Source organism: Prionailurus viverrinus, unplaced genomic scaffold, assembly GCF_022837055.1.
Source record: "Prionailurus viverrinus isolate Anna unplaced genomic scaffold, UM_Priviv_1.0 scaffold_33, whole genome shotgun sequence".
NCBI lineage: Eukaryota > Metazoa > Chordata > Mammalia > Carnivora > Felidae > Prionailurus > Prionailurus viverrinus.
Genome location: NW_025927604.1, coordinates 245306 through 271826, shown reverse-complemented (window position 1 = coordinate 271826; position 26521 = coordinate 245306). Strand labels below are relative to the sequence as shown.

At 56.9% G+C, this 26521-nt stretch overlaps 1 protein-coding gene and 1 long non-coding RNA gene across 4 annotated transcripts in view; one reads left to right on the top strand and one right to left on the bottom strand.

Moving 5' to 3' along the window:
- The window catches only part of TRAPPC12 (trafficking protein particle complex subunit 12), an 84525-nt gene extending 77114 nt beyond the window's left edge, over positions 1–7411 (top strand). For 2 of the 3 annotated variants that reach the window (XM_047845175.1, XM_047845174.1), the window contains 3 exons: positions 3902–4002; positions 4354–4441; positions 4584–5212. In XM_047845175.1, coding sequence (XP_047701131.1) covers positions 3902–4002; positions 4354–4441; positions 4584–4826 — 432 coding nt within the window. In that variant the 3' untranslated portion in view covers positions 4827–5212. Of the gene's footprint in view, positions 1–3901; positions 4003–4353; positions 4442–4583; positions 5213–5513 lie in introns of those variants that run through there. The other variant, XR_007149317.1, reaches the window with a different exon arrangement.
- LOC125158291 (uncharacterized) lies at positions 5974–7656 on the bottom strand. The gene is made up of 3 exons (XR_007149318.1): positions 7399–7656; positions 6696–6808; positions 5974–6085 (listed from the first exon to the last, which is right to left on the bottom strand). It is a non-coding gene; the product is annotated as an uncharacterized LOC125158291 (long non-coding RNA).
- Positions 7657–26521: the final 18865 nt, after the last annotated feature.

Genomic DNA, 26521 nt, shown 5'->3' with positions numbered 1-26521 from the left:
ATATGTTTCTAGGAATTTGTCCATTTCTTCTCGGTTGTCCAGTTTGTTGGCATATAATTTTTCATAACATGTCTTACAATTGTTTCTATTTCTGTGCTGTTGGTGGTTATTTCTCCTCTGGTATTTGTGATTTTGAATTTTTTTCTTTTTTAATGAGTCTGGCTAGAGGTTTATCAATGTTGTTGATCTCTTCAAAGAACCAGCTCCTGGTTTCATTGATCTCTCCTGTTGGGTTTTTTAAGTTTCTATATCGTTTATTTTTGCTCTAATCTTTACTATTTCCTTCCTTCTGATTTGGGGTTTTGTTTATTCTTCTTTTTATATACCTCTTTTAGGTGTAAGGCTAGGTGGTTTATTTGAGATAGTCCTCTGTTGCGCTAAACTTCCTTCTTAGAACAGCTTTTGCTGTATCCCAGAGGTTTTGGAGCTTTGTGATTTCATTTGTTTCTATGTAATTTCTTATTTCTTTGATTTCTCGGTTGACCCACTCGTTGTTCAGTAACATGTTATTTAATCTCCATGTGTTTGTGGCCTTTCCAGATTTTTTCTTGTGGTTGATCTCTCGTTTCGTAGCGTCGTGGTCAGAAAGGACGCACAGTGTGACTTCGAACTCTTTGAATTTGTTGAGACTTGCTTTGTCACCTAATATGCGATCTGTTCAGGAGGACATTCTGTGTGCACTTGAAAAGAATGTGTATTCTACTGTTGTAGGATAGAATGTTCTGAATATATCTGTTAGACCCATCTGGTCCAGTGTGTCATTCAAAGCCACCGTTTCCTTATCGATTCTGTTTGGATAATCTGTCCATTGACGTAAGTGAGGTGATAAAGTCCCCTATTATTATCAGTTGCTTTTTGTTATTAACTGTTTTGTGTATTTGGTTGCTCCCATTTGGGGTGCATAAATATTTACTATCGTTATATGTTGTTGGATTGTCCTCTTTATTATTGTTTTTAATGTTCATTTATTTATTTTGAGAGAAAGAAGGGAGCATGGGTGGGGGAGGGGCAGAGAGAGACAGACTCCCAAGCAGGCTGTCCTCACGGAGCCCAACATGGGGCTCAGTCCCATGAACCGTGTATCACGACCTGAGCCAAGATCAGGAGTCAGACACTCAACCGACTGAGCCACCCAAGCAGCCCCATCTCCTTTACTATCACATAGTGTCCTTCTATGTCTCTTGTTACAGTCTGTGTTAAAGCCTGTGTTGTCTTGTAGAAGCATTTCTGCCCTGGCTTTCTCTTAACACCCATCTGTATCAAGTGTTTCTCCGTCTACTCGCTTTCAGTCTTCAGGTGTCCTTAGGTCTGAGAAGAGTCTCTTGTACGTAGCATATGGATAGGTCTTGTTTTTTTATTCATTCTGTCACCCTGTGCCTTTTCGGTGGAGCGTTCAGTCCACTTGCGTTCAAGTAATTATTGATAGATATGTATTTATTGCCACTTCAATACTTGTTTGGTGGCTACGAAGTTTTTCTGCGATCCTTTCTGCTTTCTTTCATGATCTGTTGGCTTTCTTCAATGATACACTTGGGTTCTTTTTATTTATTCTGTGCGTATCTATTACTGGTTCTTGATTTGTGGTTCCCATTGGCTTCGTATATAACATCTTTTGCATACAGCAGTCTACGTTAAGTTGATGGTCGCTTAAGTTTGAGCCCTTTCTGCTCATTTCCCCACCGCCCCAGATTTGAGGCATATGGTGTCACACTTTACATCCTTTTATTTTGGGACTCCCTTGACTGAGTTTTACAGATATATTTTTACTGCTTCTGTGTTTCTTACTTTTCACACTCTCACTTACGGTCTTTTTTCCACTCAAAGGGTCCCCTTTAATGTTTCCCGCAGGGCTGCTTCAGTGGCCATGAGCCCTTCAGTTTTTGTTTGCCTGGCAAGGTCTTCGTCTCTCCTTCTGTTACATGCAGGGGCCATGCTAATCTTCTCCGTGGTGTCCTGACTTTAGTACATGTGCTCCCAAAGCAAGCGCCGTTCTGAACGACGGCCTTGCAGGATGGAGAATTCTCGGCTGCGCATTTTCCCCTTCGGCACTTTGTATCGTGCCGCTCCCTTCTGGCTGGGATTTCTGCTGAAAAGTCCACCAGTAGCCTTACGGGGTTTCTTCGTGTGTCACTGTCGTCTTTTCTTTCGTGGCTTGTAACACGTTTCCTTTGTTGCTACTTTTTGCGTGGACCTCCTTGGGTTGATTTTGTTGGGAGCTCCGTGCGCCTCTTGGAGGGATTTTTGTTTCCTTCCCCAAATTAGGGAAGTTTTCGGCTACTTCTTCAGGTAAATCTTCTGCTTTTTCTCTCTCCTCTTCTTCTGGGATCCCTGCAGTGTGAATGTTAGGATTCTTAACGGAGTCCCTGAGTTCCCTACGTTCCCCCCCCCCATTTTGCACTTTCTCTTACTTGCTCAGCCTGATACTTTCCATCACCCCGTCCTCCGCGTCGCTAACTCGCCCCTCGGCTTCCTCTAACCCGTTTATTCCATCTAGTGTATTTTGTATTTCATGTATCGTGTTCTTCATCTCCGATTGGTTTTTCTCTCTGTGCCGAGGGTCTCCCTGATGTCCTCCACTCTTGCCTCACGTCCAGCGAGTATCTTTGTGATCACTGAATTCTCTGGAAGGCACCGCCGGCCTCCAGCTTTCACTTGGGTCTCTTGCCGCAATTCTGCCCTTTCATTTGGGACATACCCTTCCCCTCGCTTTGCCTCACTGTGGGTGTGCGTGTGCGTGCTGGGAAAGTCTGCTACGTCTCTCGCTCTCGAAAGTGGCAGGCAGGTTGCACACTTTTGATGAAAGGCACTGATCTCTTCCACAGAGGACGCGCAGCTGCTGTGGAGACCCGGCCGGCCGGGGCCACCCTGCAAAGCACCCGCGGGCGGTGTGCACGCCCGTCCTGTTGCGCGGGGGCAGGGGGATTGCGGTTTTTAGCACGGTGGGTGCTTCCTCCCGGGGAAGTCGGGCCACGCTGTTGGCAAGCCGGTCTCCGGGGCGAGGGGACTCGCGGCACCAGGACTGGGGCAGGGCAAGGTGTAAGGGTCGGTAGTGAGTGCAGGTGTCCTGGTGCGGGCGGGGGAGGGAGACGGCGCCTGCCCCCTGCTCTGCTCCTGGAGAAGTCCCTCGGGAACTCTGAGACCGGGAACTCGCTCTCCCTCCCTCACGCCCCAGGCTTCTTTCAGAACGCTGCTTCTAATCTGGATCTCCGGGCCGCTGGCTGTGCTGTCCCTTTACGGGCAGGGACCCAGCTCTCCGTCACCCCATCACCCTCCTCTCCCAGAGCCCAAGCCCGCTGGTTTTCAAAGTTCCAGGCTTCAAGTCCTGCTGCTTGTAAGAACTCTCAAAATTCGGCCCCTCTGATTTTCAGAGCCAGACCCTCTGGGGATTTGTCTTCCCGGCTGGGCTCCCTGCTGTGATCACCTTCTTCTCACCCGTCTCTGTGCCCGTGGGGGCTTAGCTCCTGCCTCCTCTCTGCCCTCCTGCCCTCCCCCTCTCCCGTGTGGCCTCCTCTCTGCCTTCACCCCTGGTGTTTATTCTTCGGGCTTCGGCCCGCCCTCTGGGTTGTCAGCAGTAACGTGCGTGTTTTCTAGGATCCGCGGCGGGAGACCAGCGGCGGTCCTCCTCTGCCGCCTCCCTGAAAACCGTCATTTGTCATTTTTACTTCATGCTATGCTAGGATTCACATTTAAGACTTTTTAATAAGATGCGTACATTAACTTCATTTCTGACATAAACGTGTTGACGTTCCGTCGTGTCCTAAATGGGATTCGCTTTTACAAAAAGTAATGATCAGTGATGGCGAGCAGAGCTTTCCTGCCTAACCCATCGGGCAGCGGTCTGTGTGGCTGTACGTTTACTGGTTTTGTCACCTGACCTGACTCAGTAATTCTGTCAAAGCAGATCGGAGACATAAAAACAGCTGAGAAGTATTTTCAAGATGTGGAGAAAGTGACGCAGAAGTTGGACGGACCACAAGGCAAAATAATGGTTTTAATGAACAGGTAATAAAGCTCTCAAAACTACGTTTTCTCAAATGTCCCAGGAGTTCAAGGCTCCGCTTCCTGAAGCCCCTCTAGAGAACGTTCCTTATTCCTGTCCCCTTCCCAGCACTGAAACAGCAGTCAGTCAAGCGACAGGTTTTAAGATTTCTCCCCCGTTTTTCAAAGTACTGTTCATATTGCCCCCGTGTTCAACATCAATTTGCGTAACCGCTCGTTGTTCTCGGTCCCCTGGCTACTTGAATGCCTGTGTTTTGGTGTCTTCGCTACCTGTGCGTGCATCTGGGGAGCCCCCCCTCCCCCCGCTTCTCCCCTCTTCCCAGTTAACTGCCTTACCTGTCGTTCACGTTCCAGAGCCTTCCTTCACCTCGGTCAGAATAACTTTGCAGAAGCCCACAGATTCTTCACAGAAATCCTAAGGATTGAGCCGACAAATGCAGTGGTAAGATCCTAGAGGACACAGGAGCTCGCGGCTGTGGGCCCGTCCTGAGCCGTCGGCCGGTGTCACGGTGGTCGGGAGAGGGTTTCGGGGGCCACCGGCTGGCGGCCGTGTCCGATCCCGTGCACGTGTCCCTCCCGTCCAGGCCAACAACAACGCCGCCGTGTGTCTGCTCTACCTGGGCAGACTCAAGGACTCCCTGCGGCAGCTGGAGGCCATGGTCCAGCAGGACCCCACGCACTACCTGCACGAGAGCGTGCTCTTCAACCTGACCACCATGTACGAGCTGGAGTCCTCCCGCAGCGCGCAGAAGAAGCAGGCTCTGCTTGAGGCCGTCGCCAGCAAAGAAGGGGACAGCTTCAACACACAGTGCCTCAAGCTGGCGTAGGACGCTCGCCTTCTGGGGCCACGGGGCCCCTGTGCAGCACGTCCGCCGGAGCGGATACCCTGACCTGACCGCTGGCTCCGAGGACACCCCTTTCCCCGGGGCCCGGGGGCGGGTCGTCTTCACCCGGAGCCACGGCGGGGCCCAGACCCTCGGGCGAGCGGTTTGTTAGACTCCAGGCGGCCGAGTGCCCGAGACTCTGCCACGGTTCACGAACGTGGTGTCCGGGAGGCGGGGTCCGTGTGAGGCACCGCGTCCCTTTTATTCCCGGGAGCTGACCTGCTTCCGCTCTTCATTCTGACTGTCCGCAGAGGAACGCTGACCAACCACCCGTTCTCTGTAAATCCTCCAGTCCAGGTGAGCATAAAGGCAGAGAAATACCAAACACACGGCCTTCTCTCTCGTTCCCTCCTTTGCAGCCCAGAAGTAAACACGTCACTTGTCCTCATCTGATTCGTTTTCAGCCAGCGCCACACACCTTGGACAGGCCTGGCGGTGGGTGAAAGAAACCACCGTCTCTCTTCAGTGTTTTGTACGTCACAGGGAGCGGGACACGGGGGCTTCTGATGCATAACACAAGCAGGCGGGCCAGGACGTGTGTCCTTGCGTGGTCTTTCATCCCGAGGGTCGGGACACGTGTGCGGTATTTACACAGTATCGGTGAGGGAGTTTTCTCCTCTACCCTTCTAGGTTCTTCGGTTGGTCTAATAAACTGACACGAGACAGGTTAACGGGAGACAAGTTTGATCACGTACATACAGGGGCCCCATAAGAATATGAGACCCCGGGACGAGCCCGGCAGCTGAGGCTTCTGCCGTCCTGAGCGGAGGAAGGGGTGGAGGCCTGGGGCTTCACGGGACCGTAACGACAACAGATCTGCGGACATGAGATGTTTGCCCTGCTGTGCGGATGGGTCATTCAGATAAAAGTTCATAGCCGGTAACAGCTCCCGCCGGGGGCTAGGCCTCCTGTCCAAACCCTTCCAAGAAGCGAGAGGCAAGTTTTTTCTTAAATCTGCTACATCCTGATGGTCTTCGGCTCAATTTAATCCACGTGCCAGAGCAGCGTATCTGGGGGTCGCATATCCTCTCCCGGCCTCGGTCCCACCTCTGAAACTTCTGGGCTGATGGACCGCTCCGGCTCACTGAGCCAGCCTCCCAGTCCTGACGACGGGGCCGTTCGGTTAAGCAGCCGGCTCCATTTCAGGAGGCTCCCGAGTTAGGTCTGGGGGCAAGTCATCGGATATTTAATAAGAGGCATTTCTGGGGAGACAAAAAACGAAGGTTAATCTGGGGAGCAGATCCGGTCTCGGTGAGTTCCGGAGGCAGCCAGGCGCACAGACGTCCAGATGCCTGGCTTGCAGCATCTTCAGGTGGGGTGGAGCAGACAGTGGAAACGAGACAGACGGGCCTGGCCTGCAGGGAGGCCGTCTGGCGAGCTCTCCGAGTGGCCCTCACAGCAGCAGGCACGGCAGTTATCCACACGTGAGCTGTTGTGGTTTCTCTGAACTTTATGTGACGGTGTCCGGCTGTAACCTACACGGCTTCAGGGAAAGGGCAGTTGTGGTTCTCAACGATTCCGAGTCAGAAGGACTGGTGGCGGGGAGGGGGTGAACTGGAAATGCCAGTTTGGAGAGTTGCAGCCAAATATAGGAAGAAAATAGAAGAACTCGGGATCTAGTCCAGTTTACAGGTAAAAACAAAACCTCACGGGCCGTTCACGGCACTAGAATCTGCTGTCCACGAAGGCATGTTACTGAAACGTAATTTCTCTCTACAGTCACCCCCACATTCACAGCAAGATTAACTCTGTTTTCACAGTTTCAGTACCTTGGCCTTGTTATTTACATAAGTGCAGAAGAAGACTGCTCACCATACAGACTTTTAAGTCCGCTTGGCTCAGACTTTCCGTAAGGAATCTCCCGTGAACTTCGAAAGACTCTCCAGGCTGAGAAGCCGCGCTTAGGAGCCATCATCAGACTTTGCCTGCAATACATACAGATTTGGGTGAATTCCTCTCTTCTCAAGGTTCCAAACATTTCCTGAGATTCTTGGGCCTGCCCAGAAGCGACCTTCCCTCCTCACCGGGTCAGGCCGCCAGGAACCCTGTAAGCAAGGCCCTCATAGGCTCCATTAAGGTCAGCCTTAGTTCCTGGAAGCCGATCATCTCGGAGTCTTTACATCTCCCTCAAATAAGACGTTGTGGTCAGAGCCTGGTAATATAACCAACATTCCCAATCACGTCCTGTTACAAGAACGGATTCCTAAATCACTCCTTTGAGTGGCAGTACACTTGCACAAGAGTACGAAGTTTGCAAATTCTGGAGGGGCCAAAGAGGGAGAAAAATGTTCACCTTTGTTCACAAAGCAGTATCTTAAATTGCTGATCCCATGAGAAAAGGGAAGGCTTTCTTAGGTTTGGAAAAAGGTAAAGAACAGTGTTTCAAAGCAGAAGTCGTAAAATTGTAGTTCCGAATCCATTCGGTTCCATCTAATACTCGTTCTGCCTGAATCCATTCCTCGTTATTAGTCCTAGAATTTCTCATCCCGCTCACTTTCACGATGTCAGGTCCTACCTGTCAGTCCTTTCCGTGACTCCTTGGCGGGAGGTGCCTTCGCAGGACACTGGCAGGGCACCAAAGTGCAACGACAAGACTCCCCATGTCAGAGATCCGACGGGAGTCCGTGACGCGGAACCAACAGAGCGACTTGATTACTTCTGAACGTGACATTCGGAGAGAACTGCGGTTATGACTGGTGATGCTGTCCAGGATATTCTAGGTGTGTGGGGATCTCGGAACTTGCAGAACATTAATATTTACCGACACAGTGGGTTATCATCATGTATTTCACACGCTTTCCATAGAATTGAACACGATCAAATAAGCCTAATTAGCAGAACATCATTCTTTGCGTAAGTGAGAACAAACCTTTGGAGATGTTCAGGGACCCTCTGGAAATTCTCAAAACTTAGTTCGAGGTCAGTAAAGGGCTTATTTAGACTTCGATTTGGGTAAGTTTGTTGAAAATATCAACACGTTTGGACACTTGGCTACAGAGGGTCACAGACCATTGTGAGACGGTACTCAGTGGCTGATTTAGTCAAAGTGCCGGAAAACAAAGACCTGGTAAGGCACCAGATCTTGGCTTTCTGGTGGGTTACTTGAAAAGTAAAGAAACCTTTATCAACTGTTGTCAACAGTTGATAAAGCAAACCTGAAGCAAACCTGAAGTTCAAGAAAACTTCGTTTTTCAGAGCAAAAACCAATTTTGTGCCACTTACTTTTGATATTAAAATTTAATTGTAACCTTAGCCAGCTTGGCCACACGTTAAAATTTCTCTCCAAAGCCTCCTTTTCCACAGACCTACAAGTTTCTTTGTCCTCGACAAAAGCACATCACCATTCCTCCGACCCTCCTTTTTACAAAATCACACTTGCCGTGCATACGGAGAGGTTTCCTTATTATTTCTAGTGGCTTCCATCATATTAGAATTTTTAAGCCCTAGAAACCCTTAATGTCTAGTGAAAGCCAACAAGCAATTGTGAACCGTCACAGGAGCATTCTCTAGATCATAAAACATACTCAGATTTTCCAATTTCTAGAGACACAGGCTTCCTCGTCGTGCAGTTTTGCTTAATGTGGAAAACATGTTTACTAATAGGCCCAAAGATCTGTTGGCTTCCTTTTGGGGGGGGGGGGGGAGTGAAAGGAGATACCTGAGCTCAGCAGTTAGTTTCAGTCATGACCCAGATGCTCAAGGAATTTATCTTCTCATCTAACTTAGCAAAGCTTTAAGGTTCCGGGTTCCCACAATATCCGGGGAAACGACTTTGCAAGCTCACCCGAGAACTTCTTCGTCCTGGTGTTGGGGGATCTTTTTTACCTCAAAACCCGGGTTTGCTGTCACTGCTTTCAAGAATGAAGAGGGGGACACAATAAAACGAGCAGTTGAGGAGCGTATCAGAGTATCAGATCAGAAAGGAAGCACAGCAGGAAAGCTCTCTGTACAGAGGGGGACGTCTGCGAGTGAATCCCCAGGGGCTCTAGGCAAGAGTCCTTGTTTTATAAGGTTCTGGTCGCCCTCCCCCTCCTTCCCCCTTGTCAGGTCCTACCCTTGTTGGCTTGGTAGCTCCGGGTGCTGGACTGTCCGCTCCCGATGGGCCCGACTCCATCGTGTGGGGGGCGGTCTATGGCCACACTCAAGTCTGTTGTCAAGTTCCTGAGGGAAACCGGAAGGGGAGTAGGTGGGCTCTGTCGAATTCTTAGGAACCTCACGCCCCAGGGCGTTCGCTGTGGTCAGCAGCTCCCAGCACTGTTCCAAAATACTTGTGCTTTTCCCACCCAGTGGCCTCAGGTCCTCACCTTCCCCTCTCTGCCTACGTAACCCTGTCTTTCCCTACCCCCCTCTGAACACGTGACTCCCGACTACCATTAGGAACCCGGATGACCCCCCCACCTTCACCGCTTCCCGAAGGGGAGCGGGAACAGGGGAATGGCAGTCAGGGCAGGCCCAGAGGTCCATCCGGAGGCGGACGTGATGGGAGGGTGTTTGGAACGTCAGGGCTAGCGGAAGTTTCTTGGAGGTCTTATTTTCCTGGCGTGTGCAACAGCTTCTACAAATGACCTACAAACAGACCAGCAAGCAATAGTATTTCCAAATGCGATGCCTCCTAGGGAGGGGGTCACGCCAAGGGAAGACACGCACACGGTAGCCATCCAGAGAGTCCCCGACGTGTCTGGTCCTATTGTTGTTGGCAATTTAACCATAGTTCTTCCTCCCTCCTCCATGTTTTTGGATCTTGTGTTATGGCTGATTAGAATAATTAAGCTCCTGAACCAGTTCATGGCTCTCCATCCTCTGGCCATCCAGTTTCCATGGGAACAACTCCATGAGGCAGAATTTTACCTCAAGGGGAGACTGACCTTCGGCGTCCAGATTACTGTAAGTTCAGGCAACTGTTCATGTGTCCTGGGGCCAGTATCCCTCATCCAGTCGTAATGTCCCTCCCAGCAAAGGCGGGGTGGCGGGGGGCTCTCTGGCATTGTGAAAAAGAATGTGAAAAAACCAGGTCTCCCCACATGCACCCCGGTGGCTGAGAGAAAAATTTAGTCCTCAGTTTTCCGGAGACGCCTCTAGTCCTTACGTTGCGTTTGGACGCCCGGCCAGGAGCGGAAAGGACAGACCAGGTGGCTCCGCGGTCAAGAAGGAAATCAATCGGTTTTCCCTCTATTCCCAGAGTTACCGAGGCTCTGAGCTTCCAACAGGTGGTAGGTTTGAGAGCCCTATCGGGGACACTGGTTACCTGAGCCCTGGCAGATTGAGGGGCTTCAACTTGTGTTGTCCCCTCTGAGGATATTCTCGTTTCCGGTGCCCTAACAGCCACATAAATGGCACTTGGTGCCAGGGGCTCGGGAAGTCTGGTCTGACATAGTACATAAGGCCACGGCAAAGGCCTCGGTTTTGTTGTTTTTAAGCCTCCTTTCCAGTTCTTCATTCTCCTCTTTATCTTGGTTGTAACATACCCGATAGGCAGTTCGTAAGAGCTTCCAGGGTCCCTTCCGGGCCAACAGCCAATTTTTGTAGCTTCCATCGACTATCTGGGGCTGATTGAAAAATCTGCCCTTCAGAAACGTCTTGGCCTCAAGGTGTTAAGGAAGATAGCCGTATATTTAATGACACCCTCCCTTAACCTTTCCAGGAAGGCCACCAGGCTTTCATCCTGTGTCTTGAGATAGTGGCTAATTTAGCATAATTTAAGGGCTTAACCTTACTTCTTAATCCTTCCAAAATACAGGCTTGGAAATGGTGACACCATTCCCCAATGGGATGGTCATAGTCCCAGTTAGGATCTTGGGGGGCGAGGGGGATGCCTGAGCCCCAGTAGGGAACTAAAAGTCCCCTATAGGACCCTCCAGTCCCATGATAATTAACGAGTTGCTAGTCCCGATTTCTTCCAGCCACTGCCAGAACCCCGTGCTTCTGTCTCAGTAAGAGTCTGATTTCCTCTCTCTCTCAAAAATAAACATTAAAAGAAAATTTTTTAAAAAAGCGTCTGATTCAACAGGGGCTCCTGGTAGCTCAGTTGGTTGAGCGTCCGACTTCAGCCCAGATCATGATCTCACAGTTTGTGGGTTCGAGCCCCACGTCGGGCTCTGTGCTAACAGCTCGGAGCCTGGAGCCTGCTTTGGATTCTGGGTCTCCCTCTCTCTCTGCCCTCCCCCACTCACACTCTGTCTCTCTCAAAAATAAACATTAAAAAAATTTTTTTAAAGAGTCTGATTCAACAATAGCATTGTATCTTTCCACGTCAACTCATACCTAATGTTCTGAAAAGCCTCTATATACTTCTCTGGATCATCAGAAAATTCACCTAGATCTCCTTTTATCTGTCTTAAATCCCGTAATGAAAAAAGTGCTGGTAATCTTACCATGGCCGTGCCTCCCCGCGTCCCCCTTCCTGCACCCCAGCTTCTTGTAGGGGACACATGTCGGCCACGTTACGGGCAGGGCCTGGCTAAGGTGGGCGGCAGGGAGAAGCGCATGTTTGTAAGTCTGGACGTTGAGGACCCGATGAGGAGGAGACCGAGGTAGGAGACGTTCCTTCCTCTCTCTGGGTTTGCTGTGGGTACAGGCAGGGCCTTAGGCCCCTCCCTTCTTGGTCGTGAGCCCTCGGAAACGGCTGCCAACAGGCCAGGATCGACCTTACGTTGCTTACACGTACCTCATTTTTTTAAGGCCTCAAAACACTGAATGTAGGGGACTTCCTCCATTTCCCCTCAGGTTTACAGAGTAAGTCCAGTTGTAGGATGACGTTACGACTGATACTTCCCTCTGGCGGCCAGGTTTCCTCCTCCGATTTGTACTGGGGCCAAGTCTCGATGCAAAAGAAAAGGAGTCGCTTTCTCTTCAGGATTTGTGGATCAAAATCATCCCGCTTTTTCAGAATACGTCCCAAAGGATTGGCCCACCTGTAGGAAAAAAAGAGGAAAAGACATCCCCGATCTCAATTTCCTACGGCGTGCCAGGAGAAGCCTCACCTCCTGACCCCGAGCTCTGGCTGGCCTGTCAGTCTCGCGAGGTGCCGGGAGCAGTCGCTCTTACCCAGGCTGTCCCCTGGTTGTCGAGGGACACGCTAGTGTCACTTTGGCCCAACAGTAATTCACGGGTCGATCACAATAAAATTGTTCCTCTTTACAAACATATTTCAAAAGGCTGGCAAAAGCCATTTTTTGTAAGGATAAAATTGGCCGTTGAAGGGGCCAGAAGGACCAGAGTCCGGGTCCGTTCCTTGCCTTGTTCAGCAGGGTCCACGGAAGTATGTTGCAGCCACGCGGGGGTCCACCCTAAGGTCTCCCCATCGGTACAAGTCGGCATACGCTGGGCGAAGGGCGGCCAGATGGCTCCGTGAGTCACGCGCACGCGCCCCTTCCTCTGCCTGGCAGAGACACCACGAACGTGGAGCAGCTGGAGGCCGGCAGCGAGGACCCCGCCTTCGTTTTCCCAGCCGTTGGGTCAAAGCAGGGGCAGTTTCAACCAGGGCTTGAGCAAAACAACTCAAAAGGGTGGACCGTCCTGCCCTTTTGGTTAAAATCACAGTTCTTTTCCAGCTTTCCCAAGACCGTGAAGTACAGGAAGGGGTCGGTGTATCCAAACACAGCCTCCCACAGCCGATGCTAAACACCAATTAGAGACACAGAATGCGCAGAATACCCAAGCGGACCGTCAGGGATCAGGTTCTGCCGACGGCCCTCGGGCGTTCACCCAAGAGCAGCCCTGGTCAGGACCCTTCGGCCGTTCGGCCTCCCCAAGTCCCATGCATCGGGGGTTCTTCTCGAAAGGAAATCGGGACTCCACCGAACTCACATTCCCAACTACACTGGGGGATCCTGGCTGTAATCCCCCCACCAGCCCAGGGCGGGCAGCGCGGTGGAAGGACCCTGGCCGCATGGGGGTGGGGGAGGTTGGCTCACATCTCTGACCAGCCAGATCCGGCCGCAAGCAGGATGCAGCCCACAGGGACGTGTGGCCAGATTTTGGAGCCCCCAACCTGGCCAAGCCCAGTTCTCGAGACACAAAATGAGCTTAGGGGGAATGTGCCACTTCTGTGGGTGCCTAACGGCTTCCAGGACGACGGTTCTGACACGAGACGGGTGTGGCGGAAGGTGGGGTGACAAACGCTTCGGACTCTAAGAAGGGGGAGCCGACACTGGACGTCAAGTTTAATTTTTACGTAATTTCTGTTCCTTCATCTAGTTAAGGGAGTCCCTGATGCCCCTAGACTTTTCATCTGCTTTTGAGTTCGGTCTTTTCCATAGACGCCAGCCAGGCCCTTGTTTAGGAGAAGCGCTCTCTAAAACAAGTTTTTCTTTAAATACGACCAACTCAAAGGATCATCATCTGGCCATTAACCAGTAGGGTGGTAGGTTCACCCCACAGTGATGCTGGTTAAGCCGCAGAAAGGCTTCCCAGGTGGAGAGGAGACGCACACCCTCGAGGACACAAAACGTGCAGTTAGCCTCGGCAAGCGAACGCTCAGGGCCCGCAGGTGGTCAGAATGGGGTAAACCGCGTGTCCAGTTTCCCGACAGGGGAGGTGCCTCTGGAGCCCCGCGAATCGAGGGCCCCGAGCAGGTGCGGCTGGAATGGGGCTTTTCCAGCACCGGCAAGACCACAAAGCTGGACAGAACGAAAGCCCCTGACGGCAAGTTCCCGAGAGCTGGCGTGGCCCGACAGAGCGCCGCTGGTGGCTTTGGGTCTGGGGTCCCCAGCCGGTTCAGCCAGCCACCAGACACACCCGAGTAAGTGCACCGTCTGGCTGGCGGAGCCCGGACACGATGCGCTCACCGGTCACAAAGTCGGCCGTCAGGACAGACGGCGAGATGCGAGGAGAACCTCGTAGCTGTTCCCAGCTGAGCTGTGGGTCTCTCGGAGCCACGCAGACGCCCGAGAGGGATGCGCCTCTGGGCTGCGGACCACGGGGTCTCACAGAGTACCCCCCGTACGGAACTTTCTTGCGGTTGGCGGGGACACAACCTAACCCGTCACGTGGCCAACCTACCCTCACGCGGAGCCTGTGAGATCGGTGGCCACCGCTCCGGCGGCCTGGAAACTACATGCGTGCCCGCCAGCCGCACAGCCGTGGCTCCCGAGACGCCCCTTAGCAAGGCCCCGACCTCCGCGCACCTCAACCCCAGCGGCGCCAGCCTCGGGGGCCGGCCCTGCCCGGTGGTGACTCTGCCCTGTGACGAGAGACGCAACAAAGACAAAAGGCAGTGACCATCTCCGGGAGGAAAAGCATCGATCAAAACCAAGAGTGCTCGTAACAAACCTTCACCCGAGTCGCTGGAGCCCAGGAACTTGTTCCGCAGATACTCTCTCCTGCTGGTCTGGGTTTGTAAAAGGAAAAACGGACTCTCCACTCTCCCCTCCGCCGGACCCTGCAGGCAGAGACTGGGACAGGAGCACGGGAAGAGTCCTCACCCCCTGCGGGCAGCGCTGGTCGGAGATCCCAGGACCCCAGCCGCAGCCACCGCGGGGGGAGGAATGGCCCGCAGTGAAGACGTGCCCTCCACACCAGCCTCGGGTGTGGAGAGTTTTCTCCTCTGCTCTTCCAGGTTCTGTGGCCTAATAATCAAGTTGACCAATAAGGGTAACAGGAAAGAAGTTCGATTACATACATACAGGGGACTCCTAAGAGTAGGACACCCTGAGGCGCCTGGGGGGCTCAGCCGGTTGGGCATCCGACTTCGGCTCAGGTCATGATCACGGTTCATGGGTTCAAACCCCGCATCGGGCTCTGTGCTGACGGCTCGGAGCCTGGAGCCTGCTGCGGATTCTGTGTCTCCCCCCCTCTCTGCCCCTCTCCGGCTCATGCTGTGTCTCAAAAATAAATACACGTTAAAAACAAATATTTAAAAGAAGCTTTCTCTTTGAAGAGAAAAATAAACACTGGGAGGTCATCTGAATCCCTTCACCTTGAGGGTTTTCCTTCAAATCTCGCTTTGGGGAGGCAAGAGGGCTCTCCCCCCCCCCCCCAACCTGGCGCGACACACGGAGGGGCCCCGCGGGGCTGTGCACGAAGCAGTGGGGTTACTGAGGGCTGCTGGAGACAAGCCAAGTAAACGAGGGAAAGGACTCAAGGTTCCCCAGCAAGTTGGTATCTGCACCCCCAAATTCAGCCTCCCTCCCCAGCCCCACCCACAGGAGGAGCACGTGGGCAGGGGCACACCCAGCGCGCCAGGAGCCTGGGGCACCAGGGCTCAGACTCCCCGGGAGAAGGCACTGCCTCACCCTCGCAAGGTGGGAAAGGAGGCTGCCCCGGGACAACCCAGAGATCTCTCCGACTTACACCCGGTGTTCCTTCATCTTAAAATTGGAAAAATAAACACAAGAATCCATCCCGGAAACAAGCAGAGAGACCCGCCGACCTTCAGAACGTGCCCCAGATCCTCAGGGGCGCCGTGGACCCACCCGCTCCGTAGAGGCTGCCCCGCGGGCCGGTGGGGGACACAGACCCATGGTGCGGCCGCTGTGAGAGGAGGGGTCCGCACAGCTCAGCACCGCGTGGGACCGCGCTCCCCAGGTCCAGGCCCCGCACCGTTTCCCCTCCGGGGATACCGTGCCACGCCCCTCGCCCCTCACTCCTCCACCCACCCCCACCCGGGCTAGGACCCGCCCCCAGTCGGAAGGTTCCTGCGGGGCCCCACCCCCTTCCAGCATGGCCCACGCCACCCTCGTGGCGCCAGGGTCTTGCAGGCAGAAAGGAGAATCTCAAATCTAACAGCTGCCTGGGCGCCTCTGCCTCACACGGACTGCCCTCCCCTCACCCAGGCGCTCTCCGGGCCGCCCAGTCCTCGCCCCACTTCTGCTTTCCTTCTGGGACATTTCAGCCCCAGCCGGCAGCTCTACTGTGCCCCCTCCAGGGAGGCCTCCCCTCCCTCTCGGGCAGCTGTTTGCCCTCCTGTGATCTGGCCACGCTTCACATGCCTGTCACACACAGGCACGTCAGATGGCAGCAGGACACCCCCAGAGAGGCTAACCTGATGTGTCCCTGCCCCCTACCCCCGGGCCCTTGCACACGCTGGCTTTGGGCATCAGATGCAGAAGTTATGCCACGAACGCGTCTGCCCGGCCAGGCCGGAGGAGCGACGGCTCTGCCCAGGAACTGGTCCCAGATTCGGGGAGGAAACGGGGCCTGGGACGGGGCCTGGGACGGTGGGGGCCAGACCACCAGGGTGGCCGTCCCGCTCTTAGGCACCACAGAGCCAGCCGGGGTGCCAGGGCCACCAGCACGTCCCAGCCCCAGGGTGCCACCCGGCCTTCTCCAGAAAACACCCGAGCCTGTGGGTTCTGGCCTCTCCTCTGCAGGCCACGCAGCCCGAGCACACCCGAAGCTGGGATCCCGACCTGCTCAGACGGAAGGGGCTGAAGACGGACCGAACTCGACCTAAACAGACGGATACTTCCTGCAGCCCCGAGACCGCGGCCCAGAGCTGTCCTCCCTCGAATGGGTGGCCTCGGGCTGGTGGCTCTGCGTCCTCTGCGTCGATCCCACGACGTGCCTGCCCCTCCGGCAGACCGGGAGCCTCTCGAGGCCAGGCTCTCCCGCGCTTGGCCGACGCTCGGTCCCCATCGCACCTCTAGAAGGAGCAAGAGGGAACACGGTGCTACGCGCCAGGCCCCTCTCCCCGCCCCGACCGTGCCCGGGGCGGCCGAGCCAGCCCTGCTCCGGGACACGTGGCTACGACGAGGGCCGTCCGCAGGGGCAGATAAGAGCCCAGGGATCCCGTTCCGCACCCACCGTTGTTCCGAGCGCGGACAACGAAAGGGCCGCCTGCCCTCCGGGGGCCGCCTGGCTTCCTGCCCTCTCTCCTCCCGGACGGAGAAGGGAACAGCCACCAGACTCCCAGGTTTTCTCAAACGTGGCATCTCGGCTTGTCCTCTGCGTGCCATACACGAGTACTCTTCGAGTCAAAGGGTCACAGAGGGGACCGACCTGATGACGCAAACTCAGCGAGCTATTAACTAGCACTTGCGGGACAGCAGCCCAGAGTCAGGAGCGCCTGTCACCGAAAGGACTCCACGAGACCCCCGCTGCACCCTGGGGGCGGGTCACCCTGCTAAGTCCTTCCAGGTCTTCACGGGGCCACTTCCACGATGTCCTGTCGGGTCACCTCCCCGCACGCGGCCTTCCGTGGTGCCCACCGCGAGTGTGGCGCCAGGCTCCGCTCGCCGACGTTCCAGAAAAGCCACGGGCCCGCGTTTCCAGGAAGGGCCGGAGAGCAAACGCACCAGGCTTCGCGGCCACACGCCAGGTCTGGCGGAAATTCTGCTTGGCTTGTCCTGTTGTCACAACTCAAGGCCATAAAAGCCATGTGAAGCTTGCGGGACTCTTAGGAACAGGCTACGGCCCACGTGTGGCCCATGGGCTGCAGACCGCTGAGCCGTGTTCTAGAACAGCACCACCCATGAGGCACGTGCCCCCAAGACGGCTTCGAAAGCAATGTCACACTCTCTGCAGTCTGACAACAAAGGGACGGAGGGTGTGGCCTCGGTTAAACAACTGGGATTCTCTGAGCCTCAGCTTCCCTTCTTCTTAGGGGATTGCAGGGGCTTGTTACAACACCATCAGCCTTCCGTTCTCCACTCTCCCCACGCTTTTGTCCCCACGAGGCAGACAGACTACGCCTCCCTCTGCTGCCCCCAGCCCTCCACAGGTTGTGACCACCAAACGAGGCTGCCCCACATCCCTCAACCAGGGTCCGAAGCTCGGTGAGGCCGGTCCTGACTACCCCCACACCGCCTCTCCCCTGTGCTCCAGCCACCCTGGCTCATAGCCAAGGGAGGCCTGCGTGTCCTGCCACGGGGCCTTTGCACCTCCTGCTTCCCACACAGGCAAGCTGTTCGCCCAGCGTCAGACTGAATTATGTGCCCCCAAATCCACAGGTTAAACTCCTAATCCCCAATGGGGCTGTGTTCGAAGATGCTCCTTAAGGAAGTAACTGGGGTTAAATGAGCTCACAAGGGTGAGCCCTGATGCACCAGGACTGGTGTCCTTACAAGGGACACCAGGGATCCATGCAGAGGAAAGGCCACGCGAAGACACAGCCAAGGAGAGAGACCCCAGGAGATAAGAGCCCATCGGCTCCTTGACCTCAGACTTCCCGCCCCCAGCCCACGGGAGGGTGAGTCATGAGTCTCTGTTGTCAAAGTCCCCGTCTGTGGTATCCGTCATGGCGACCCAAGCCCCACTCTTCCCACAGGCCTACGCTGTGGGTGCCCGGAGAAGGGGACCTTCCCTCCCCTCTCCCCCCTCCTCCCAGCACGCTCCCCTTCCTCAACCTTTGATCCAGGCTCTGTGCCCACTGTCCACCCCTCTGGATCAGGGCTCCAGGCTCTGGGACGCAGGAACACAGGGACGCGGTCTGGCGAGAGATCGCACCCCCGGAGAACCCGCTCAGCACACAGCGAGGCGTGGTTCGTGGCAGGTAACCCCAGTGGGAAGCCGTCAATCAAGCCCTGAGAGCAGGGAGGGAGCCGCAGAATTTCTAGAGAAGGAACAGGCAGGGAGTCAATGATTAGGTTACTTACAGTAAGAAGATACTGAAAAACAGGGGACCGTCTCATCAATTATATAGGGTTATGACACGTACCCAAGACGGGTTTACACAATACGAAGATCATATCGTTAAAGTTTTAATGACCCGGCAAAACACAAACTAAGAGATGTTTATATAACTGACGTACATGTTAAAAGACGGAAACCACCAGATGGCAGTGGTAGTTAGGGGCAGAGTGGACACAAGGTCATTCATGTTTTCTCTTCCAGGTCTCTGAGCTTAAAAGTTTTCCACGTAATGAGCGTATCTGCGGTCTTTTTCCTATAATCAGAGGGAAGCATCGGCATTGGCAAAGGTTTTGCTTTTAAAAGGGGATTGACACACCCTAGCGAAAGGGTGACGGGTTCTATACTAGAACAGTGCGCAGTTAGGAGGATGATCGGACGATACACCGACGCGCACATACACAAACACGTGGGTGAACAGTTAGGATATAAAAGTGTAGGCACAACGAAACAGCACTTGTTTCAAAAACGCAGAAGTACACACCGTGCTCAGAGATGCACGTTTGCAGCCCTGGAAAAGGACAGGGGCTGGAACCGCGCAGCCTGTCGGAGGGACCGTCCCAGGGGAGCAAGGACGGGGAGGGGTCCTGCGAGACGACATCTGTGCAATTTTTAAGATTTTACGTAAGCTCTACACCCACCGTGGGGCTTGAACTCCCGACCCCGAGATCAAGAGCTGCGTGCTCTACCGACTGAGCCGGCCAGGCGCCCCGGTAAAGCACTTTTTTTTAATGGTGCTTTTATGTTAAAGTGATGAACCGGGGGCGCCTGGGTGGCTCAGTCGGTTAAGCATCTGACTTCCGCTCAGGTCACGATCTCACGGTTCATGAGCTCGAGCCCCACTCAGAGCCTGGAGCCTGCTTCAGATTCCACGTCTCCCTCTCTCTCTGCCCCTCCCCCTCTCACGCTCTGCCTCTCAAAAAGAAACAAATATTTTAAATTTTTTTTTTTAACATTTATTTTTGAGACAGAGAGAGACAGAGCATGAACGGGGGAGGGTCAGAGAGAGAGAGGGAGACACAGAATCTGAAACAGGCTCCGGGCTCTGAGCTGTCAGCACAGAGCCCGACGTGGGGCTTGAACTCACGGACCGCGAGATCATGACCTGAGCCGAAGTCGGCCACCTAACCGACTGAGCCACCCAGGTGCCCCGAGAAACAAATATTTTAAAAAAACCTACTGAACCAGTGGTTCTCGGGCGGCTCCCACCACAGCTGGCTGGAGCGAGGACTCCGGGCTGCAGAAGGCCAGCGGGTCCCTCCAGGTCAGGTTCGCACCCAGGACGCACAGACAAGCTGGTCCTCCAGGGGCAGGGGGAGGTGCCCAGGGAACGGGGAAGGCCGGGGGAAGCCTGCCGGGCAGCAGGGTCCTGGTGCCTCCCGAGGCCGGGCAGGGGGTACGCGACACTCGAAACAAGCTCACGTTCTGTGACGGTCACAGGTGCACACCCGCCCACACAGGTGCGGGTGGCTCACTCACACCCACCTGTGTGCGGAGCCCCGCCGGCCCTCCCTCTGCGGCCCGGACTGCGCCCAGCTCGCCCCCTGGGAGGCCAGCCGGGGTGGACGCCCCTCCCAGACACCGCCCAGGGAGGCCCTTGAGGACCAGGCTCTGCCAGCGTGGACGGGCCGCACCCCTGTTCTCTAGCCACCCCTGGAGGAGAGGGCCCCGCATCCCGCCAGCATCCCGCCAGCAGCCGTGGCCCAGCAGCCCGGGAGGGGCGGGCACCCCGTGGAGCGCCGGGCTACTGACCGCACCGCCATGGCAACCCCGGCGGCAGAGGCCGCCGCCCCCAGGTGACACAGAAGTACCCACAGATGGCGCCAAGAGCGGCCCAAGCCCGCTGGCCCCGCTCAGCTCCGGCCGGGCCTGGGGACTAGGCCTCAGGGTCTGGGCGGAGCCAGCCGTCACCGCGGGCCACCGCCGAGCACCTGAAGACTTTAGCAAACACTCGGTTAACCAGAGACCCTCTGGTTAACAGGCTTCATGCAGATCACGTGCAAACGCGAGCAGGTTGGAGGCCACAGACGAAAGATGACATCATTCAAGTCAAGATCACATTCGCTTCTAACTTTCCGTGTGGCTCCCGTCAGACTGTCCTGGGCAGCGCTGGACGGGAAGGGACAGGCACGGTCACGGGGTCAGCAGGAGGGGGTTACGCAGGCAGGGGGTGGGGGTAGGCGGAGCACGGAGGCACCTGGGGCGACGAAGGTGGCCTGTCACCAGAGTGGGTGGCCCAGGGCAGAGCCAGGCCCCGGCCTGGTCGTTGGTGCAGGGGCAAGTTGCCAGGTGACCCACAAGCTCACGGCCACGGGCCCTGATGGGGGTGGGGGTGGGGGGCTGCCCCTCCCCTTCCGGGTCCCGACCAGCCCAGGAAAGAGGGTCTTCCTCCTCCTGGAGGATTGTGGGTGGCGAGCGTGGCTCCTCCACGTCCACGGCCGTCCTGCGGAAGGAGGGTCCGTCCCCCGCCGAGGGCCCACGCTGACCCTGCACGAGCCAGGCTGGCAGCAGGCAGGCCGACATCCCCACAGCCCACCCAGGCCAAGATGCGGCCGTGGCAGGGTCGCCTGCCCAGCTTCCCGGTGGCCGGGTGACCTTCTGAACCTCAGGCCAGCGTGTCACGTGACAGACGTGGAGCAGCTTGGTGGCGACGCTGGAACAGGATCGCGCCTGCACCTAAGTTCCCAGCAGGAAGGAGGCACAGATACACGTCAGCTCCCCCTGCGCCAACCCCTCTAGGAAGCGGACTGACTCTTTCCCGGGTATGTGGGTCACAGGGCCACTTGGATGTCACCTTACCCAGGAGGGGAGTGTTCTGCAGGACTGGGCACCGTCATCCCAAGGATCCCTCCCTGGGCTCTTCTCCCTGAGGCCTGTCCGTCCTACAGATGGGACTGCAGATGCTCAAACTGCCATCCCGGGAGGCACCCGGGCGCAGGACAGGACTCCCCGCTAGGGACGCACCCGGGGAGACTGCCGACCCCGCTGAGGCAGCGACACAGGAGCACCTGGGGGCGGGGGTCAGGGGCAGCCCCGCGGAGGACTGACAGCCCACACCGGGCCGGGGACTCTGCCGCACCATCAGGGGCCTTCGACTAAGGCCCCTTCAGAAAGGGCAGGACCAGGTCTGCGGCCAGAGAGAAGCCCCAGGGCAGAGCAGCAAGGAGAGGGGTGTGGTCCAAGGGCCGGAGATGAGGGCACCATCCACGGGACCCCAAGACACCTGGAAGCGGCAGGGGGAACGCAGGCTCAGCCGCAGAGACTTCCTGCTGGAGCTGCCCCTAACCCTGCCGCGGGTGCGGGGTCCCGCCCCGGCCACCTGCTTCCAGCCCGGTCCCCCACCACTGCCCGCGAGACGCGGCCCGAGCTTCCGCCCCTACCTGCCGGCGACCCTGCTGACACTGCAGCCTCGAGGGAAAATGGGGAACCAGCCTCTGCCGGCTTCCCGGGAACCACCGGACCGGGTGCCTGAGAAGGACAGGAGCCTGTCCTCCCGCGGCCACGGCGTGGGGTCTGCAGGTCGGTTTCTCCCGCAGGCTCCGGGGGAGCCCCCAGCCCTTTCCTCTTCCAGCTTCCGGGGGCTGTGACCGCGGCCTCCCTCTGGGCTCTCTCCTCGTCATACGGGGTCGCCAGTCCCGGGTTTAGGGCCCGCCCCCACCGGGGATGCTCCCGTGGAGATCCCTGCCTCATCACGGCCACGAGGACCCGACTGCCAACGGGGCTCCCGGCTGGGCTTCCCGAACGTGAAGTTTTCCTGATCAGCCAGGAACTCAGCACACCTGCTCAGTGACGCGCGCTCGGATGAAAGCAGGTGTTTTCGATACCGCAAAACAAGCGGTCGTGCTTTCCACGTCCTGCGCTCTTCAGCGGGCAGTCCCCGCAGCCCCGCTCCCTCTCCAGAGAAGAAATCTGAGGCACAGAGAATTTGAGTGACCTTCCCCAGGCCACACAGCTATGCAGTAGCAGAACTGGGACCCACGGCCTCATAGAAGGGTCCCCGATGGTCCAGGCAGGGCTCCCTTCTCCCGTCCCCCAGGAAGTGTGTGTGGGAGTGCAGGAGGCACATCCCTCCTGGGACTTGGGGCTGTGGGCACGGGGGGACCCTGGGCATCTCAGCGCCACCAGCACCGATGCCAAGACGTGTGGCCCAGGGAAGCAGCAAAGGCCCGCGGAGGGCTTGCCTCTGTACCTGGCTGTGCCGGGGTGGCCCTGCGTCCTCGGGGACCCCCGCCCCTCATCCTGCCAGGGCGATCAATACTGTCAGTGCAGCCAGCGTCCCTGGGGCGCCACCAGCATTAAGTGACCAGGGAGCAGCCGGGAAACACACGGGCGAGAACACAAATCACATTGATCTCATCTGTCCTTTCCAGGGTCACTGTATCGCTCGGCCTAGATTCTATGTAGGTTTCAGAACAGCTGATTTTGGACAACAGTCTGTGTAAGGTAAACACAAGCACTTTTAACGGGAAAAAGACACAATAACGACAGGAAGGAGAAGAGAGGGATCTTGGCGGAGGCTTCTTTGCTCAGAGAAGCTAAGCTCCCTTCACTCCAGAAGAAGACGGACGCCCTGGGCGCGGTCGCTGCCCGCACAGGCCCAGCCCCACCTCTGCCTAGCTCACCTCCGGCGCCCTGGCCCCACACGCAGCCTTCAAGAGGATGCGGTGAAAAGTAACTTCCTAGGGCAGAAAACCGCGAATGGAAACACGGAAATTCGGAAAAGGGCTCCTGCTCACAGCTCACTCAGTTCGTGAGCTGCCGGCTGCCACGTGCAGAGGCTCCGAGGACCGGACCCCGTCCTCCCGAGAGCCCCATGCCCCTGACCCTCGCCCTCCCCCACCCAGACCCTCACCCAGCTCCTCCTCTGTCCTCCCGCGGGCCGCCCTTCCCTCCTCGGGGCCCAGCCAGACGGGGAGGACAGAGAGCTGGGAAGTTTCCAGCATCTTTGTCCAGGGCTGGGTGCGGCCGTGCACACGTGCACAGGCTGATTTTCGCCCCAGCGTAGTCAGGATTGAGGGCTGCTGGACCGAGTGCGCGTGGACAAGCTGCCTGTCAAGGCAAAGGGCGCTGCTGGGTTTCTAATTAAGAGCACGAGCCGTCCTCCCCACGGCCAGGTGGGCGCTCTCTGGCTCTGGGAAGGTCGTTCGCGCCGGGGGATGCCTGGCGGGCAGGCTGGAGGCGGAGGCAAGACCGTGTTCTCACCAACAGAAAGACCTTAAATCCCGAGTTTCCAAGGGGAAGCTTTGCAGCTTCTGCTGTTGGTGCGCCGTGGGCTGGTGTTTCCCCCACACCTCACACGGTGATGCCCTGGGGCCCCGGGGGAACGGCCTTGGGAGGAAGGGCCTTTGGGGGTGACCGGGGTCAGGGGAGGCCGTGAGGGTGGGGCCCCGGGATGGGATCAGTGTCCTTGTAGAAAGGCAGTTCCAGAGCCTTCCAGAGCCTTCTCCCCACTCCATCGTGTGAAGACATGGCGAGCAGGCAGCCCCTGGCCTCGGACGTCAGCCCCAGCCCGTGGTGCTGCGCTACGGCAGCCGAGGGCCCGGACACGAAGCGGGGCTGCAGGTCGAGGCGGCTCCCGAGGGCACCGCGGATTCCAAGAGCCGGGGCAGAGCCCCACAGCCACCAGGTGTGGTCAGGAGCCACGGCCGCCAGAGTCCGCACGTAATCCTGATCTGGGTCTTTCTGGAACCTACAGGAGCTGCCCTCCCTGGAGAGACCATAGTGAGCTGTCTACGCAGAAGCCAGACCACCCTCCTCTCCCCGCACGGACCGGAGGCCACTATTCCCTCCCCTCTGTGCCCATCCATCCAGAAGTTCCGCTGTGGCTGAATATTCCACGCGCTGCTCCGGGTTCAGGCCCCCGGGGCCTCGTGAGCATGTGGGGAATCGGGCAGACGGCTCGGTTTGGGGGTGGCCGGGCACCAGGGCCGCCCCCTCCTCTGAGGTGCTCGGCCCCTCGCAGCCTGGCTGCCCTGGGGGAGCCCGTCCCCCTCATCAGAGCTCCCGACCCGGCCGTAGGCACACGGAACCCTCCCTGGGAAGCATGGGGACCAGAGCTGGGCAGGTGCGGGGACACCACGTTCCTGCTGTGGGGAGACGTCTTACTTGCAAGAGAGTGAGACCTTTGAGGAAAGGGAGGATGGGAGGCAGGGGGTGACACTTGTCCCTGTCACCCAGAGGCACGCCACATGTCAGCCGTCGCTCGTGCTTCCCGGCAGAAGCCCCTACACGCTGGGTTTCTGTCACTTGCGGCAAAGAGCCCAACAGAGACAACAGAGGAGCTCACGTCGCGAACGCTGCCCAGCTCGGAGCCGGGGCCCTGCCGTGGGCGGACAGCAATCGCCTGGGCTAAAGCCTCAGCGACACTCGACACTCGGGATCCGACCTCTTAGCGCCTCCCGCGGCCGCCGACGCCCCCACGCACCCACCAGGGGACACATTTCCACCACATCGTCACCCACACGGGGACTCACGTCACACGAGCCGGACACCGCAGGCCTGTGGACGGTCGGACCGTAGGGCAGGCGGCTCACCCTGCCGATGGCCAGAGCCGGGGACGGGGACAGGGGCCGGGAACGCCCACCTTCCCCGACACTCCCACCGTCTGCCCCTCGCTTCCCGGCCTGCATCAGGGGGACGAGCTCACCCCCGTCTTCTCTCCCCATGGGTCTGACCCCACTTGTTCTCAAAATTTTTGACCCACCAACAGCACATTTTTGGGAGGAGGGGGGCATCGCTGTTCAGGGTTTATGGTTAATCCGTCCGTTATCAACCCAGAATTAGTCCAAAAGTGGGTGACTTAGAACAATGGTTCAAGGCGGTAACAACAAGGCAGCAAATTTACCACCACTTACGGAGCCACATCCGGACGGCCCCGGGGGCTTTCTTTCCCGTCTTGGTAAGGCGACTGCGCCAGGCCCTGGGGACAGCAAGGCCTCTCTGGCTGGTGTCAGCACCCCTGGCAGGCGGGCCTGTCCCGGGGCCACAAGCTGGCGATCGTGGCCCCGGAGCGCACCTTCCCAGATGTGCTCGGGAGAACGGAGACCCCCGAACACGTTTCCTGCCGCGTCTCCGACAGGCCGTGCGGAGGCCCAGCGCGAGAGCTGGGGGCGCCGTGTGCCTGGTTCTCGGCTCCGAGAGCTTTGCCTACCGTCTCAGCGCACACTCAGGAGACGCACACGTCACTTTCCACGGAAACGGTGCCGCTCCCCTCCCCACTCTGTCACCAACACTTGGACCTGAGCAGAGCACAGAGGAGGCGACTGTGTTAAACGTGGGACACGCCTGGGTGGCTCAGCCGGTTAAGCATCTACTTCGACTCAGGCCATGATCTCGTGGTTTGTGGGTTCGAGCCCTGCATCGGGCTCTGTGCTGACAGCTCGGAGCCTGGAGCCTGCTTCTGATTCTGGGTCTCCCTCTCTCTCTGCCCCTCCCCCACTCATGCTGTCTGTCTCTCAAAAATAAACATTAAAAGAAATTTTTTTTTTAACGTGGGACGAAGGGGGAATTCTGAAGGGTTCTCTCTACTTACCAAGGATGGAAGGGAAACCAAGGTCAACGAGTCAGTCTCACTGGTGGTACCAGCTGGTAGGCTGGCTACCTAGAACTTTCTCAGACGGCCCTGACTGCAAACATTCCATCCAATGCAGAAAAAAAAAAAAGCACCTGCAGACTGCAGAGCTCCATTTGGGATTCAGAAAGTGCAACCAGGGGCGCCTGGGCAGCTCAGTCAGCAGAGCATTGGGCTCCTGATATCAGCTCGGGTCATGGTCCCAGGGTCATGGGATCGAGCCCCAAGTCAAGCTCCAAGCTGCGTGTGGAGCCTGCTTGGGATTCTCTCTCTCCCTCTCCCCTGCTCGCGTGTACGCTCTCTAAAATAAAAAACAAAAAATTTAAAAGAAAATGCGATGGAGCACGCATACCATCCGGCACACGCACTTACCCCCGACGTCTAACGCCGCGGACGATGAGGCCAAGCTGGGGACTCTCAGTCCTCACAAAGCAGGACAGGACGCGGATCCTGCCAGCCCCGCACCCAGGAAGCAGAAGGCAGGGGAGGGGAGTCGCGGGGC